The 19078-nt window shown below is 36.4% G+C and overlaps 2 protein-coding genes across 3 annotated transcripts in view; one reads left to right on the top strand and one right to left on the bottom strand.

Annotated features, from left to right (window-relative positions):
• Nucleotides 1-13861: 13861 nt before the first annotated feature.
• Nucleotides 13862-15339, bottom strand: LOC133519823 (probable histone-lysine N-methyltransferase set-23). Its single transcript, XM_061853942.1, has one exon. The coding sequence runs from the start codon at nt 14822-14824 to the stop codon at nt 14003-14005; it is 822 nt and encodes a 273-aa protein (XP_061709926.1). The 5' UTR covers nt 14825-15339; the 3' UTR covers nt 13862-14002.
• Nucleotides 15340-16875: 1536 nt separating this feature from the next.
• LOC133519809 (GTPase-activating protein) overlaps nt 16876-19078 on the top strand; it is a 74013-nt gene continuing 71810 nt past the window's right edge. For both annotated transcript variants that reach the window (XM_061853930.1, XM_061853921.1), the window contains exon 1: nt 16876-17413. In XM_061853930.1, the coding sequence (XP_061709914.1) occupies nt 17329-17413 (85 nt within the window). In that variant the 5' untranslated portion in view covers nt 16876-17328. The remainder of the gene's footprint in view (nt 17414-19078) is intronic.

Genomic DNA, 19078 nt, shown 5'->3' with positions numbered 1-19078 from the left:
ATACGACTGATTATTTTACATTATCCTAAATAACTCGAAAACAAAAGAAGATCGAGGACTGATATTAAGCAGTAAGTAGTAAGCTCTATAGTGTTCTTAGGACTTGCCAGTACACCACCTGAAAGAATGACCAAATCCGTCGTTGGGGGTACTTCTAGTTCGCTTAGCCTGCTAGACCCTTTCAACTATATCGGTTCAGCGGTTATTGATTCCCGATACAAAATTCCACGCCCCTTTTCACCCGCTTAGGGACAATAAATTTCATTATTTTATTATTGTTTGTATATTAATACTATCCTACATACCAAATTCAAGCTTCCTAGGACTTCAGGAAGTACCCTAAGGGTTTTGATGATCATCAGAGTGAGTGAATGAGTCAGTGACGAGATCGGGGGTTTTTAGATATGGATAAAATTTAGAGTATGAGAGCTATGCAATTGATTTTTTTATGCTTAATAAGTCAACTTTTTCTTCTTCCTCGCGTTGTCCCGGCATTTTGCCACGGCTCATGGGAGCCTGGGGTGCGCTTGACAACTAATCCCAAGATTTGGCGTAGGCACTAGTTTTTACGAAAGCGACTGCCATCTGACCTTCCAACCCAGAGGGGTAAACTAGGCCTTGTTGAGATTAGTCCGGTTTCCTCACGATGGTTTCCTTTACCGAAAAGCGACTGGTAAATATCAAATGATATTTCGTACGTAAGTTCCGAAAAACTCATTGGTACGAGCCAGGGTTTGAACCCGCGACCTCCGGATTGCAAGTCGCACGCTCTTAAGTCAACTATTGACATTATATCCCGAGAATTATGGCAGGTGTCCATGGGCGGCGGTAATCGTTTACCATCAGGTGATCCATCTGCTCGTTTGCCTCCTGTATCATAAAAAAAAACTGATATTATCCAAACCCAAGTTATGAGGGTTCAAAAAAAACGACGAAGCGCTTCGAGAAAAGGTAGGTACGGAACTCTAAACAAAACATAACGAAGGATTGCATACGTGAGTTGGTTATTTAAATAATAATGTACGCATGAACATGTGTTCTGTGGACAAATAAAGCATTATAGGTATCGTGTTTTGCAACTTGACAATGAAAGCATCAGACATTTTATAGAAACATGATAATTCTTTGCTAACCCATGATCAATAGAAAACCGAGAACCAGATATTGCTTCTATGCCCATCCATCCTCTGACACCGGATAGATCAAATGTGTACTTGCCATCAGCACGGTGCATTCTCGGGAGCTCAAGCGTGGCACCTTAACTCGCTACTAGGACTCACGGCGAAGGAGTACTACCTATTAAATAAGCACTCTTTATTCATCAGACAGGGGGAAAGACAATCAAAAAAAAAAATCAGATATGGTTAAAATAAATATAAATATTTAATTTGATGAATTGAATAGCCGTTTAAAATTTTTTTACAGAGTTTTTCAACCGTCGCTGAATTCCGGATAGGTCTGTGCCTTCAATACCTACCTAACCTGTCAAATAATGACAATTTGGCGAACGAATTTTTGAAATGTCAATTTCAACAGATCTAAGAATTATTTCGCTTAAAACATGCTTAAAATTTTGTTTTTTCTTCGCTAGTATGATGAAAAACAATGTGCAACGGGGGTAAGAATACTGCAAAATTACACTTAACCGTTTTAAAAATACAATAAAATACGCTTGTTGTATATGGGGTCCCCTTCGTTTCTTATTCATTTAATTCTATTTTTACTGTTTGTATGGGGCACTATAAATAAATACAAACTAAGCGTAAATTTCAAGTTTCGACCCGTGACGGGTCATGTCATGCGATAGAGCTCGCTGCATAAAAGGTTTTAGTACGCCAAATTACATCGATTTTGCATGCGTGTTACCTCTGTAAATCGAAACCTCATTAAGAAGATCATAAACTTATAAAAACATTAAGAACCTCCCTAAGTCGTGCTATCGAGGTTCCAGTGTATTTGTTTTTTATAGTGGTAACAGAAAAAAATGCTATAACGGTTCTGAAGATAGTACCCACTGTCAGACAGCGAGACGGATAGCGTAAGCTTAATAATAGGGTACGGAACCCTAAAATCACTAATGCGTGGCTAACTCTCAGATAATATAATAATATATGCTAGAAATTTCGCAGTTCTGCGAGTAAAACATTAATCACCGGGGCTCTTGGGTGATTCCAAATTTCTTGAAAAAGACGACTTAATCAGTCTGTTGACACTGGTAGTAACGAAAACAAGGATAACAGTATCGCACGAAATGTGTTTTTAACGTATTCAATTGCCAATTAACCCTCCTTAAGAAGTCGGGTAAAAAACAAGAAAAGCTATTAACTGCATTGCATACCTATAACTTGCATGCATTGCCAGCCTTAACTCGTAGGTCGTACGTAGCAAAGATTGTATTATGTTTTTTAACTGAATTCTTGTGGCATGTTCGGAATCTGATTCTAAGCCAACTCAAAACTACACATTTTCGCATAACATACGTACGGGGATCAAGTCAGTAGCTCTCCACTTGACGGAGTTGTTACAAAGAATTGAGTATAATTAAAGCATTAACCTACCATACAGCACAATTTTGAACTTATTACAAACCTGAATGTGAAACAATAGATCTTAGATCTTACTTACTTACTTCCGATGTCGCTACAACGCTTCGTGGGACTTGGCCTCCTGCACTATTCTCCCCCAGTTGTCGCGATCCTTGGCAACCTTGGCGATTTATCTACATAACAATAAATTATAATATTTCGCACGTAGCGAATTTTAAATAAAACATATTAGTTGCAGCTTCGCATCCGTGCTTTCAGAGGAATATAAAACCAAGAAAAAAAGTGCAAACGTGAAATTTTCATGGAACCTTTGATTACTTTTCTAGCAATTTTAAGTAATATTTTTGCACGTACATATGTAAACTTAGAAGTATAATAAAACCAAATATTATCAGTGGTCTAATTTTTTTAAAGAAAATCTTAGTAGTCGAGTAGACATACCAATATTATTTAGTTTTCGTCCACGAACGGACGGAAACCCGAATATCTGAGCGTATGGTGATTTTATTTAAATATGATTTGTATCGTCTATTAAAGCACTCAAGCTTTCATACCAAATTCAACAAACCTTACAGGATTTAATTTCGGTCCAGATTTAATTGTTCAAAATACCATTTTATTCACACACCACACGGTTGTTGAGTGGACGTACCTAAACTAAATGCCAGTTTGTAGAGAATGCCTTAAGGCATTAAGTCCACCATTTGTAATAAAGATTAAATAAATAAACCCCGAAATCGAAAAAAAAATACTCTCCCATAGAAAATCTCAAGGTCAGACAGCCAAAATGTATGAACCAGCCATTTTTTTGCGATTTTGGGGTTGGTCTAGGGTTGCCACCTTTTTGCGCCCCAAATAAAGTATTTCTCGTCTGACGGTACAAAAATAAAAAGTACACGGCATAAAAATAAAGTATTTTATTGTATTTTTTTAAATATATATTTTTTGTTTGATTTCGCACTGGCTAACAGTTTCTTATCAGCTTGAAATATGTTTATAGCTTGTAAGCATGGCATGCACAAATTTAAATAAACTAGTAGTTCATTTCTGATAAGCTTAATGGAAGCATTGTTTCTTAAGGTTGCGTTCAGGAACATTGTCAAATGTATTTTCCTGGTGAATATAGATATGAAATATCCAAAATTTGCATGTTTCGCTTAAAAAAATATAATTAATGAATAAAGGTCGTAAATAAAGTATTTTGGCGTACTTTTAGTGCTTCGTAAAATATAAAGTACACAAAGCTAAAATAGAGTACAATACTTTTTATAAAAGTACGGGTGGCAACCCTGTTGGTCCCAAAAAGTTGCACATTATGACCTATATATTCACTACGTAAATTATTGCAGGTGACTAAATAGACGCCCTGTATAATCATAATTCTAGACTAAAATTACGAAACCCGGCGGGTTCGACGGTTAACTTCTTGATAAGAGACGGACTGTAAGCATAGTACAAATAGTTACTTATACAGACTTGAAAGATAACCAGAGGTCAACTCTGTGGTCACTCTTTAAATAAACAGGGGGCCTACCGCGAAAACTGATTTTCGCAAATTGCGGGGATCTTTCTCTTTTTTAGAAATAGAAATAGAAATCTTTATTGCGAAACCATGGTACATAATAGATGTTATATTAGAGTGTGAAAACACATGGCACCCTGTTAGGGCATTGCAAATAATCTTACATCTAGGTATTCTAGTTTCTATCATGTAATGTTCTTAATTAAATATAAACAACATTGTCTAAACTTATTAAAGAATGAACTAAGAATTAAATAGTCGTACCTAAATTAACATTTCAGTACACAAGGTGTTAATTAGGGATATATAATATGCAATAAGGGAATATCATTAGTAATTACAAAATAAAGTTATCTTCCATGAACTCTTGGACGGAATAGTATGCCTTCTCCATTAAAAATAATTTTAAATTTGATATGAATGACTTTAAATTTTCTATGTTTCTAATTTTGTTGGGCAGTTTGTTGTAAACCTGGATGGCCCTGAAATAAGGGCCTTTTTTGTAGATATCTAAAATTGGTTCCGGGGGTGAGAGCTTATTATTTCGACGTGCACTTTTACAATATTCAAATAATTTTATATTCTTTCGGACAAAAGTTGAAATTTCTAGAATGTAGAGAGAGGGGAGAGTCAAAATTTGGAGGTTGGTGAAATGTTTCTTGCAACTGTCGGTTTGTTGTATATTAGTTAGTATGCGGACACATTTTTTTTGGGCTATAAAGAGATCATGAGCGTCACTGCTATGACCCCATAACATAATACCGTAACGTAACCAAGCTTGAGCGTAAGAGTGATATGCGGACAACGCGCACTCAGTATGAGTGTTTGACTTTAGAATGCTCAGGGCAAAAAGGAAAGTAGATAGTTTTGATTTTACTTTTGATATATGTTTTGTCCAGTTGATATGAGTGTCAATAGTTATTCCTAATAAAGTGCATTCTGTGTCTTCATTTATTTTTAGATCCTGCAACAGCGGTGTTAAATCGGTAGGCTTTTTCTGATAGGGTCTGAATTGTATTATCTTTGTTTTATTTGTATTAATTATTAAATTGTGTTCCTGTAACCAGTCTGTGATATTTGTGTAAGTTTCCTTAATGTAGGAGTAGTCATTGGAGTCGTTGTCATGTCTAAACAGGAGGGTCACGTCGTCAGCAAATATGATACATTTGTGGTTGGTTATTTTAGGAAGATCGTTTATATATATTAGGAACAGCAAACATCCTAATACGCTACCTTGGGGGATAGAACTATTGATGGTGTGCCATTTAGATTGCTGTTTTATTAGTTTGTCGGAATCTTTATAGTGATGGTCTATTAGTACGAACTGTTGCCTATTGTTAAGATATGATTTTAACCAATTATGAGCATCGCCACGAATCCCGATTTCATACAGTTTGGTGAGTAATATTGGGTGAGAAATTCTGTCGTAGGCTTTGGACATGTCCAACAAAAGACCAATAGCGTAGTTTTTAGTTTTAAGGTGTTCCAGTATTCCTTGGATAAATGTGTAGACTGCTAAGGTGGTTGATCGATTTTGGCGAAAGGCAAATTGGTTCTCTTCTAATAAGTTGAACTTTTCTAGAAAGTTATAAATTCGGTCAGCCATGCATCTTTCAAATATTTTTGAGATTGTGGGTAGAAGAGCGATTGGTCTGTAGTCGGCAATATTATGTTGTTTTCCGCCCTTTTTTAAAACTGGTTTTATAGCTGCTATTTTTAATTTGTCAGGAAAGCAACATTCATGGAAGGACTGGTTGATTAATAATGTGATCGGTGGTGTTAGTTCGTCATTACATGCCTTTATTAGAGTTGGGGGTATTTCGTCAAAGCCGCAAGTGCATTTGTTTGGTAGGTTCTTTATAACTCTTTGTACTTCTAATTCAGTGACGGGCTGAAGGAACATTGATTTGATGGATGGGGAAGGACAAGGGCGACCACGGGGCTGATTTGTGTCCGTGCTTTGGCCTACAGAGCTAAAGTAATCATTGAATGTGTTAGCGATGATCTGAGGATTTTTAATTATAGTGTTTTGATTTCTTAGTTCTATATTTTTGTGTTGTTTACTCGTGTCTTTTCCTGTTATCTTTTTTATTACTTGCCACATAGTTTTAGTTTTGTTATTAGATTTTTCCATGTCCTGGATGTAGCTAAGCTTTTTCGATTTTTTTATGCATTTTTGTAGGATTTTTGAATATGACTTATAATGTTTCTTAAACACATCGTTGTCATTTTCGTTAACTATAGTTCTTAATAATCTCTTGTGGAGGCACGATTTTTTAAGACCCTTTGTTAGCCAAGGCTTACGCTTACTTTTATTAAGCCTAATGTTTTTTTGTGGAATTATCTTATTTAGGAGTTTGAGTAAATGATAGTGAAATATATTGTAATTAGTGTTAATGTTATTGTGTTTAGCTAAAATTTTGTTCCAATTGATATCATTTAGGGCTGCTTTAAATCTCTGTACATTGTTATTATTAAAATTTCTTTTGAGGGTGTACATGTTATTCGACAAATTTACATTCAGCTTAAAATTATACGTTAAAGATTTGTGATCGGAGAGTCCTTTATCTTCTACATTCAGTTCAAAGTTTTTATAATTAGAGAATATGAGGTCAATACAAGTGGCTGTATTACTTGTTACTCTGGTTGGTACATCTACAACTTGGTGGAGATTAAGTTCAAGCATTGTATTAATTAGCCTTTTGTAGTAAACTGAGTTCTGGAATTTGTTAAGATTAAAGTCGCCTGCTATAATGACATGCATATGGCTTTTTAGTTTTAATTTACACATAAGTTGATCTAAAACTTCGAAAAATGATTCTATACTACGGTCAGGTCTGTAAATAGTCACTAATAATATGTCTGGCTTAATTTCTATACCACAACACTCTATAACACGCTCTTTTGAAAGTTCTGTAATATCGGGTCTCTCCTTGTATTCGATGCCATCTTTTAGCAGGATCGACGTGCCTCCTCCTCTGTGTTCAGATCGACCAAAGTTTGCGGCAAGATGATATCCATGTATGTTAATGTAGTCCTTATGGTCCTTTTTAATCCAGGTTTCTGTAAGACAGATTGCTTGGTATTGTTTTTCGCTTAAGAAACTTTCTAATATTTGCATTTTGTTTTTTAAGCTTTGTACGTTTTGTATAAAAATCGAAAAATCAGTTCCGAAAGGAATGATTTCTCGGTTGATTGTTTGTTAGGTTGTCTGCAATGACTTCAGTTTCTTGTGTAAGCGGTGTAGTGTTATCAGGTATACTTGGTAAGTCTTGTCCTTGATGCGTTGCGTCTTGTTGTTTGCAGGGTTCATAGACTTTACCGTTTATTAATAATTGGTTATTTGTAATTACAGCATGATGCCCTGCACGCCTGGCTTCCTGTAGAATCTTTGTTAGTTGTCTTCTTGTATTCAGAGAAATATCATCTAAATATTCTGTGACTGCAAGACCGGTATTTCGGAAAAGGTGTCTATGTTGTAGTATCTGTTTTATCATCTTTTTACTGTTAAGTTCTATTGCCACTGGTCTCGATTGTTTTCTTTTACCTATACGGCGAGCTTCTTCAATGTAATTTTCTATATTGATATTCATTAGGTCTCGGAATATATACATAAGTTTTTGATGGACTTCTATCTCTGTTTCTCCATAGTATTCGTGTAGACCATGTAGTACTATAGTTTGATTGTATTTTGTTGAGCCCGTTTGTGAGGTGTTTTCTTGTATACGCTGTATGTTTTTTTGTAGCTCATTCTTCTCATTTTCGATTATCTGTATTTTGTGGCTTAGATTTTTTATACTGTCTTCTATCTGCTTAGTAGATAGATCATCAGTTTTTTTGGTCATTTCTGACTTATATAAAGATATTGCCGCATGAATCTCGTACTGTATAATATTTTTGAAACGTGAAATTATTGCCTGGTTATTTAATTCCAATTTCTCGTCGAGAAGCTTACTAAAATCTTCTATGGTAATAGGGTTCTTTGTTGTGTTTTGTTTTTGGATTAAAAACTTGTTCGAAGTGTGAGATTCCAAAATCGTACTTTTGGTTACATTTTGGTCAGTTCCCTGTGTACTTGGTGATTTTTGATTTTCTAGACGTTCATCTATTATTTTTACAAAATCAGCAACTGACAGGGCCAGCGTGTTTTGTAAAGACGCTAATCCATTTTGTGTGATTAACTGAGGATTATTTGGCGAGATATTCAAATCTACGATTGTACTTGAAGCTGGCTTATTTGGCGTTATTGTTATGTCCGCTAGAGAAGACTTTGTATCACCTAGCTCACTTAGTGCATTGCTTTCCGTGGACGAGTTTGTTACAATTGAGTCGTTAATATGAGGCTTCTGTAACTTCTGTAGTTGTCTGGAGGTGCTGACTTTCGGCTGAGGGTATACTAAGCGCGGCAGCATTGACGTGCCAGGTTTAGGCAAAAGGGTACTTGGTTGTTGTGGTAGTGATTTTTCGCAGCAACTTCGACACTTCCATTTTTTCTTATCTTCTATAGTCATTAGAGTGTATCGTTTGCCACTCACTCCTATTCGTTCTAGACAGTCTACACAGTACCGCACTTGACAATAGGAGCAGTCTAGTGAACGTCTGCTCGAGATTCTGGTGTCACAATGACCACATTTCGTTGGTTGGCCCATTTTATTGCGCATACAAAGCTTCTGGTATTATTTGAGATGAATAAATCGTATTTTTATAGTAATAGCTCTCTATGTTTCATTCGTCTATCTTATCTATGGTAGTATCTCCTGATTGGTCGGGTCTTTTACGCTGCTATTGGCTTATGGTTTGTTTACATTTCGTGTTTTGATTTGAATTTAAATGACCAACAGAAGGTTGTATGCAACATTATATACTATGTTTTAATGATTTTGGATTTTGTTCCGTCACAGTATAAGCAAGTAATTATATTCACTGTCACTATTATATTGAAATTGCACGGTTTATTTGCACTTATTAAAGTTCAGTGTGAGGTCATTGACTTTTGAAAGTTGTGCCGTTTTCGCGGCAGTTAAGCAATTTAAATCTTTTGTTTATTATAACAGTAATTGTCATCACTTTTAATTTCGAAATGTTTATAAATACTGATCTGGACAACTGCATAGGAGTAGATGTTTATTTTTAGAAAACTATTTTTTTTTAAATGTCAACTGCAATACACTTTCATTTTTGGGTACACTTATTGGTCTTACACAGTAACTGTTTATTAAGATAACACTTGTCGTAAGTATTTGCACTATAATCTATTAATTTAAAACCTTTTTACGTCTTTAGAGTAAGTTTGACTATTTTTAGTTATTAAATTACGCGGGATGGGTGTTGACGCCGTGCGAGCGAGACGGCCCATCAAACTGCACTTTTACTCACACTGTGACGTAATAAGAGTGATAGAGAAAAATGCCCGCAATTGACGAACTTCGATTTTCGCGGTTATAGCCCAGAAAAGTAGCTTTCACTTACAGTAATCCATGTGTCAAGTCCAAGGTATTGCTAACAGTATAATTTCAGGCGCAAGTTTTACATACCCATGGAGATATAAAGGGTGGAGCATGCTTTACCCTTTTTGTCACACTAAATTGAACCTTATCACTGAGCCAGAAAGGTGTACGTACCAGACTAGAGATAACGGTCCACTTGAGATAGCAAAAGTGGGGTGCAGTGTCTCACTCGCACATGTTGCTAATGTTATAAAGATACCATTGTGGTAGTATTTACACCAATTACTTCTGAAATTAAATATCCTCTCATGATATTTTAGTGCGGATCTGTTGTTACCTTTTAAGTAATTTGTAAATAATTATATCAATATTATTAACTGATTAAACCAAGCATGTGTACGACAAAAAAAAACGCTAGCAACGCAACCTTGAAACTTTGCAAAAAGGTATTTTATTAAAATAGAAGAAAACTAAATATAGTGTTTTTGAAAATTCATCCCTCAAGGCGGTGAAAAAAGGGGTTGAAAGTTTGTATGGAGATCAAACATTTTTTTGAGTGCGGGACTTGAAACTTTGTATAAAGGCATATTGCTGGAATTCAAGAAAAAATATTTCAGCGTTTTTAAAAATTCATCGCCTAAAAGGGTTAAATAGAGGTTGACGGTTTGAATAGGGTTCAAAATTTAGTTTAACCTAGGAACTTGAAACTTCGTAAACAGATATTTCATTAAGAAATAATAAAACTAATTGAAACGTTTTTTAAAATTCATCCTTCATGGTGGTTAAAAAGGGGTTGAAAGTTTGTATGGAGATCAAACATTTTTGTGAGTGCGGGACTTGAATCGTTGTATCATGGCATATTGTTAGAATGCAAAATAAGTTATTTCAGCGTTTTTAAAAAATCATCCCCGAAATGGTTTAAAAGGGGTTCGAGAGTTTGAATCCATTACAAATGCTTTAAAACTTCATAGAAAAATAATTTAAGATTTAAGTTTATACAACAGGAAGCATGCTGCGACTCAACACCAAGGTAAAACACCAACAGTACTGGTCTAACCTAGGCACTTGCAGGCAGGGGAAGGAAGCCCTCCCGACAATCGATCTCGGTTTGTCGAGGAGGCTTAGACAGCTAAAGAGGCCACAGCTCCGGCTTTTGACTGGGGCCATAACCGGCCACGCCCCACTAAACAAACACCTACTAACCCTACATGTCACACATAGCCCCCTCTGCAGAGCATGCATGGAGGCAGAGGAGACAGCCGCCCACGTCATTCTTGAATGCCTAGGGTTGGCAGAGTACCGGGCACAATACCTCGGTTCGCAGGGGTCTCTCCCAGAAGTCGTCGGCAACATCAAGGGTCTGCTAGGCTTCTTGGTAGAGTTGGGTTGGCAAGAGTAGTGCCGACAACCCACCACCCAAAATAGGCGCGAAATAGGACGTCGAGTTGCGGAAACCAAGCCCGCGAATACCTATAACCTATCGGAATGTTTAATTTAATCTCTTTCAAATGACACCTCACTTGACCTAGTCACTAGACTTTGAAATTTTGCCCCCTCTTCATATTGGGCATTTTATATAGTTATTAAAAAAATGCTTTCAATGCGTCTGGGTTAGCATTGTTCATAACTATTCCAAATTACAAATCGATAGCTTAAGTGGTTCTCGAGATATTTAGTGATGTGACAGACAGACGGACAGACAGGCACACAAAGACAGTCCCACCACAAGGGTTCCTTTTGTACCTCTTTGGTACGTAACCCTAAAAAGATATTAAATAATATACATACATTTTAAGTAATAATAGTAATTTTATGATATACCTTTTTTAATGATTCACCTGCCCAGCAGTGGGACACAATGGGCTCGTTATAATAATATAATATAATAATGATTCACCACTGGTGTTAATGTTCGAGCTGAGTAGATGGGGAGCCTGATTGCGGAGTAATCTTCAACGGGCGCCGCAGCACGTTTTGTTAACATGGTCTCCCATTTGGAAACACATGTACATAGCTCTGCCCCTATGAGTTTTGTTATTCTGTGGACATTAAGTGGCTCATAAGTTAATGGAATCTTCATACCATACATTATGGTTTGATTTGAGGAACAAATAAATGAGAAAAATATAGTAATTAATTAGATATTTGTATGGAAAATTATTAAGGACTTGGAATATATGGACTAAGGCCCTATTCAGTCATTTGGATGACAGCTTATTTCTCTAACTTCTTTCTGCTGAACTACTCTAAAGCACATTTGACAGAAATGTTACTACCTGAGAATTACCATGTACGCTTATAGCCTTGCTTGGATTGTATTTTACAGTACATATGGTGCTACTTTGCACGGGTGCAGGAATGAGCACTTTCCGTGCATATGTCAAAACTTTAAAGAGCCATATGTACTGTAAAACATTGTACGATACACATGTGATAGGTAATTCGCAACTCGTGTCGATTTAAAACACTCCCTTTGTCGTGTTTTAATTTATTACCACTCATTGCGAATTTCCTATTTTCTGCTCTTGTGTCATAATAACCTTTACGGATTCCGTTCCTGAAAGGTGCCTATCCAACGTTATGGATGCCGTTCCAAAAAGCCATATAATATATATGTCAAATAGAACAATATATATATCATAATTCACAGGTCAAACATGTGATAGAACGTAGTGATTATATGCTCTTTGCATGTGATCACCAAAATGACCAGAGGAAAGTCACCGGGTCACAACGGGCTCAGTATAAACACTTTCTCACTCTTACCTTCCCCATGACCTAATGAAGACCATTGTTGTGCCAATCCTCAAAGATAAAACTGGCGATGTTAGTTAGTTAGTTCAACTATCGGCCAATCTCACTTGCTACTGTGCTGGCTAAGGTACTGGATAGCCTACTGGACGCACAACTTGGAAGGCATTTAAACTTACACTATGCGCAGTTCGGGTTTCGCCCGGGACTATCCACGGAAAGTGCAATCTTAAGACTAAATCACACGGTGCAGTACTACACTGAGCGTCAAACACCTATATACGCCTGTTTCCTGGATTTATCAAGGGCATTTGACCTCGTGTCGTACGATGTCCTTTGGAATAAGTTAAGGGAGCAAAAAATACCGGCGGAGCTACTCCGAATATTTCAGTATTGGTACCTTAACCAGAGTAATAGCGTCAGATGGGCTGGTAGGTTTTCTCAGTCGTACAGGTTGGAGTGTGGGGTGAGGCAGGGGGGTATAACCTCCCCCAAGCTATTCAACCTGTACGTTAATGACCTAATCGGGGGGTTGAGCAGCGCTCCAGTAGGATGCAGAGTTGATGATGTTAGTATCAACAACATCAGCTATGCAGACGATATGGTGCTGCTCAGTCCAACAGTCAGGGCATTGAGAAAACTACTCAGCATATGTGAAGAATACGTAAGTAAATATGGCTTACTGTATAACGCTAAGAAAAGCGAATATATGGTTTTAAGGCCGTCGGGGGCAAGCTACTGGAAAATGTACCTGGCATAAAACTTACTAATAATGAGCTCAAGCGCGTGTATACATTTGAGTATCTTGGACACTATGTCACCCAATTAGATATAGAACGGGAGCGCAGGGCACTAGCGGTCCGATGCAACATGCTAATAAGGTTTGCACGGTGTAGCCAACAGGTAAAAATAACTTTATTTAAAGCCTATTGTCAAGTTTTCTACACATGCAGCCTCTGGACTAGTTTTACGCAGAAAACCATCAGTTCCCTGCGCGTCCAATATAATAATGGTGTCATGATGTTGTTGGGGCTGCCCCGTTTCTGCAGCGCATCGGGCATGTTTGCACAAGCTCATACAGATGACTACTATGCCATAATACGAAAGAGTATTGCCTCGTTGCTCTGCAGAGTCGGTAGCGAGCCGATACGACTCACCTGTTGTGCGACATTTTGAGGGTATCATGACCGCTACCAGGTGATTGTTTGTTATTGTTGCTGTACTTTTCGCTTTTCTTTTTGTCTTTTTGTATTTGTTCTACTAACACTTAGTTTTAAACCTTAAATGTTACTAACCATTATGAACCATTGTTGTCTTTTGAAATAAATAAATTAAATTGAAAATTATAATTGGTTTCTCATACAAGTAATGATTTTTTTTTACCTATTCTCTCTAGCTAAAATACAGAACACTAAAAAAACTCTGCTTAACCTGTTTGTATGTGGGTGGGGCAAAAAGTCATGGGTTCCGGCTTCGGTTGTGCCCTATACAGCAATTTTTTTTATTGTATTTTACTATATGTGGTCAGGTTGGTGATAAGATTGACAAGGTGATAGAGCATTTTGTGTAAGAAAATAAGTTAAAATGAAAAAAGGTTTACTGCATACATCACAACATAACGTTTATTTTCTAAGAATTATTAATTACATCAAAGCATTGGTAACCTGGTTTTCACTATATATTGCTCATTCAATCAGCATGGTTGCAACAGCATCATTTTCAACACAACAAACATATTAATATTTGTCAGAAGGCATCAAGCCAAAGCAGTTGTTACTGCTACATAAACATTTTTTCCTATTTTCTACTTCTTTCGAATTACCAAAACTGTTGGAGCCATAATTATATGTTATTTCAGAACCATAATGTATATCTTCTTGAGAGAATATAGCCAATTTGGGTAGAGGATTATCGACTCTGACAGGCACAATGATGCAGTTAGGATCGCAGCTGTGGTTAATGTACCGACCAATATTGCCCAGCTCACTTGGATCTACAATCATCTGTAATTGTGTTTCATTACAATATTCATTTAGGCAAAAGATATAGTTCATTTTTTTGAGTGTCTCATTTAATTTATGCCGCTTCTTAGCTTGTTCAAGAGTTAAAATCTCACCAGCATATTCACATATAAAAGTACCTCTAGGAATGAACTGCGTAGTGAAAATTCCTTTACCCTTAGATATGTTTCTACACATTTTAACTTCTAAACAATCAATAGGTCCTTTCTGAACCACACGGTTACCACAGCTCTCTGAGCAAGTACATAAGCTGTTGCATTCTATAATTGGATAAGATAAATTACCAGTATTTTTGAGGAAGTTTAATCTATATCCTTCCATTTCATAATTAGCATCTCCTGATTTTATCAAACACTGGCAGGTTTCTATAGTGCAAATTGAATCGCATTTGCAGTAATTTAGTAACCGTGAATTTAAATTATATACGATATTATTGTACTCAACACTGTCCTCAAAAGGCCCTGGTATGTTTTCATCGACATATATTATATTGCTATAAGAGTGCATATATTTGTCATTCATTTTGTTATCATCCATTGATTTAATGCTCAGTAAATATTTCTTTTACTACATCGATACACCGTATTAACTAAATAAGATCAAATCATACATAAGATTGGTCGACGGCACTCCGCCAAAATCTGACAGTTCTCTATTAAACTAAAATTACCATAAACACAACAACCAAAAAGTATAAAGCCAGGTGCATACTACACGTTATTATCAGTATAAGGCCACATACAGGATATTAACTATTGTGATGCTTACAGCTACTAGAAACGAAAAAAAAAGTCTGACTACTGAAATATTACACAATATTATGGCGGGAAATTCAAAAAATCTAGGGCTGGTCACACTGTGTGTAGTAGGAATTATAGTTTTGATACTAGAAAATATTTTTGATAACTACATACACATGTAGAAGATACGAACTGTCAACTGACATTTGTCATTTGTTGTTTATCGCCTAACTGTCAACAGTGTCAATCCGAGAGTTGTGACGTCATCAGAATCTTCAATGACGTTACGAGTTTGGTCAAGTAACGTGTGCCAAAACATATTTTAAATTCAATATTTACATAAATATGGTCATTACAGGTCCCCTAAAAGTAGTATAACATGTTCTTATAATCCAAAATAATTTATTGGGATACAATTCTGCCCTAAGATTTGTAGATGGAAACAACCCTATTTGAATGAATGACATACAATGACAACATTGACAACAGGTCATGAAATAGAAAAAACGGCAGCACTGCTTTGAAACTGCAAGTTGGTCGAGTAGTATACCGAAATATTAATTCATTGATGCCGCAGCAGTGCTCAAAAAACGAGGACAATCAAAAATTTTGGAAAACAATGCTCGAATTCACTGCTAAAAAAACGGGACAAAAAGCTTAAAAGCGACTTATCTGGCAGTACTGCGATCAACGAAAGGACAACGTTAGCTCTTGAGGTAACGTGTGTTTTGACAGTTCTTTACTTGAAAGTGCTTTCGTGCTGTCAAAAACTCCGAAAAAGGCGTTTCGCGGTAGGTCTATAGAACTTTATTCGTTCCATAAACGTCTTTCGAACGGGAACCGACTGACGGATGTCTTCGCGGTAAGAGAACGTGTTTTAGCTGTCATTATTTCCCGCAATTGACGATTTTCGATTTTCCCAGTCTTTTAGCTTTTTTTTTAACCATAGACAATTGGTGATACCACATGGAAATATCTGTCAACAATATTTGACTAGCCAGACTACCAATAAATATTTCCTAAATTGATATGTATGAACTGGATACTTAGAATTATAAACAACAGTTCTGTGTAATTCACACACCTAACCTTAGACCGAAAATAAAAATAGATACTATGGAAGGTAGAGGCAAGGAATAGAAACTCCGTAGGTAGAATTGTTGCAAAAGTGGCCAGCTTTCAGCTATAAATACCAAATCTCTCTAGAGTAGCGCTACAGTAGCTAAACACCAGAGGGCCTACCGCGAACCACGTTCGACGTGTTGCGGTAGGCCCTCTGGGCGTTATTGACAGACTGAAGTGCGCTGTCTATGATTAGATTTTTTTCTCAAGTATTCTAGGTATTGTAGCGCCACTTATTTATGGGTTTTTGTCGGACTATTTTTGGTATATGGAGATTTTGTTCCTTGTTTCTACCTTCCATATAAGATACTCAAAAGACGCTGCTTGTCATTATCAGTCACGTCACTGTCAGTGTCATATCCCTTTTATTAATACTCTGGCAAGACTGTGAAGACAAGACAGTTCCAGAAAAATTAAAGCTTTTATAGGAAAATTAAATCGAAAATTATTCGTTCGTATTTAATACATATATTATAAGAACTTCATGACAATAAAAAATAATTTATCATTACTAACCTTACTTACTACCAAAATTGTATTTTCTTAGACATGTTTTAATAATATTTAGAGCTATATGTATTTAAGTAAAAGGTATGTATTGTAATAATGTTATATAATTAATTATTTAAATCGTTCGGATTCTTTCATTGCTGTAAATTTACCGATTTTTGCTGCTGGCAATAAATAATAAAATTGCAATATTGCCACGCTTTGTAACGATTAGTATTAGTACACATCCGCGCAGGCGCTTTGTAGTGACGTGACGTAATTGTCCATTCATAATTTTTGTTCATTCAATAATTTGATGAACTTTATTTTGAGATACTTTGAAGGAGTGTTCAAGTTAACTAAAGCAAAGCCAAATTAGTATTCGCGTTCTACGCATAATAATTATCTTCAACAATGTACATTTATAATAGTTAAACTTTAAAGTGCATTCATTGATAAAATAATGCATTAGTTGCGCACATGCGCAATGTAAGCGGTAACATCCATCTGTGCGTGTGTGATGATAAACCTTGTTGGAATATGTGGATAAATGAGACTAACATAGTGTTTTTGTACGAATGGATTTCAAGCGCTCAGTAAAGACATCCGAAGAAAAACTTGAACAGAACATTACGACACTCCGGAAGTGGCAGGACAGGCTCAGGCTCGTTCCGAAAGAGATAACAGCGGATGAAAGAGATAAACAGTAATGGATTTAACATGGCGGACGATATGCGTAAAGTGCGAGTCGAAGAAAGATTAAAAATAAAGATCGGTAAGTAAATTTCACCGTATGTTTGTTATAATTGAAGACGGGGAATGTTATTTCAAATGTTTTGCTCCTCTTGCTGCATTTAAATCAAACTCTCCCGATGTTGTTGTCATCATAGCGAACAGGTGGTAATGAAACTTTGTTTCCCGTGCCCTACATGAATGAATATTATTTCAAACGAATTGATTAAATAGGTATGCGATGATTACAACTGGCCTAGGAGGCAGGACATTCCTGCAGCAATTTAATTACACGCATGTTCTTTGTTTGCAACTGGTGGTTTGACAGTTCGCGCAGTTTATGAATGAATTGGTCTTGCCTTACATACAATGAATATCGTGTTTAAAGATTGCATGTATTTGTTGGTTTCTATATCAACCGTGTGCTTAACGATAAAACTTTTATGTTTTATATATGTATAAACCAGTATTTCAGAGTTAGTAAGAAGGGCTCGATGTGAGTAACTAATCAACGCATGAATCACCAAAATTGTGATTTTTTCCCTTCACTACCTTTACGCCAAGCTTAGGCCTACACTAGTTAATTGTCAGCTGCTACAACTCGGAACATTAAATGAGATGTTCTTTAAGTTCAATACTTTTACGTACTCTATGCTTTAAATTTAAACACAAACACAACAGATTGACAACAGATTTTTGTATGTGTAGTATATTTTGGTTATGAATTACTAACCGTTAAAAACTGCATTAAGGGTCCGCTTCAAGCTCGGTTCTCCATACACTCTCATTTTAAAGTAACTAGCTAGATTGCTCTGAAACTTTACTTACTATAACATAGGCATAGATATACTTCATGCCATTGTATGTGCAAAGCTTTATTACAATCCAACACATAGTTTTAAAATGAGAATGAAACTCCATTGGTATGGAAAGGTGAAATTCAGCCAAAATAGCTGTGGACTCATGAGTTTCACTATCTGAGTTTCAACACAAACAATAACAGCATATATATTGTGCGAGTAACAACAAGAATTTGTCAGTTTCTATCCCAGACGAACAATACTACATTAGGTGACAAGAGGGACAGACAGATGACTAAATGAGATCATCTTATGGAACTTATAGTAGAAGTAGCAGAGAAAGCGCTATTCTTGTTTATCCTTGTCTTACTTTTCACTTCTTCTTAATTCTGAAAAGTCCTAACTGCCATTATTTCAAAACAGTAGGCATATTGTTGTTTCTCAACAAAGCTTGGTGGCTTAGTAGTTTGGTAATATAGATAGTACACTTGCTTTGAGGTTTCATCTAAGTTTCAACTTCTAACCCACAAATCAAAACTAGGCAAGACAAATTGGTCAAATTAAAGATTAAAAATTGAATGCAATGGGTTTAAAATAATTTATAATATATTATATGGATGGAACCCATAGATGTAGAGCAGTTTTTAGGGTTCCGTACCCAAATATTTAAGTGGGGCTCCCATACAGAAAACCGCAGCCAAATAACACTTGACCCTACTCATAGTGTTGTGTTCCTGCCGGTGAGTAAGGTTGCCAGAGCTCAACGAGGGGGGTGGGGTTAGGGTCGGCAACGCGCATGTAACTCCTCTGGAGCTGCAGGTGTACATAGGCTACGGAGACTGCTTACCATCAGGCAGGCCGTATGCTTGTTTGCCAGCGACGTAGTATAAAAAAGAAAAAAAAAATAC

The sequence above is a fragment of the Cydia pomonella genome, chromosome 1 (assembly GCF_033807575.1).
Source record: "Cydia pomonella isolate Wapato2018A chromosome 1, ilCydPomo1, whole genome shotgun sequence".
Taxonomy (NCBI): Eukaryota; Metazoa; Arthropoda; class Insecta; order Lepidoptera; family Tortricidae; genus Cydia; species Cydia pomonella.
Note: the sequence above shows the minus strand (reverse complement) of the source record. Positions and strands in the feature narration are given on the sequence as shown.

Coding starts and splice junctions, on each gene's coding strand:
- LOC133519823 (XM_061853942.1), bottom strand. CDS start 14,824: ATGGATGATAACAAAATGAATGACAAATATATGCACTCTTATAGCAAT.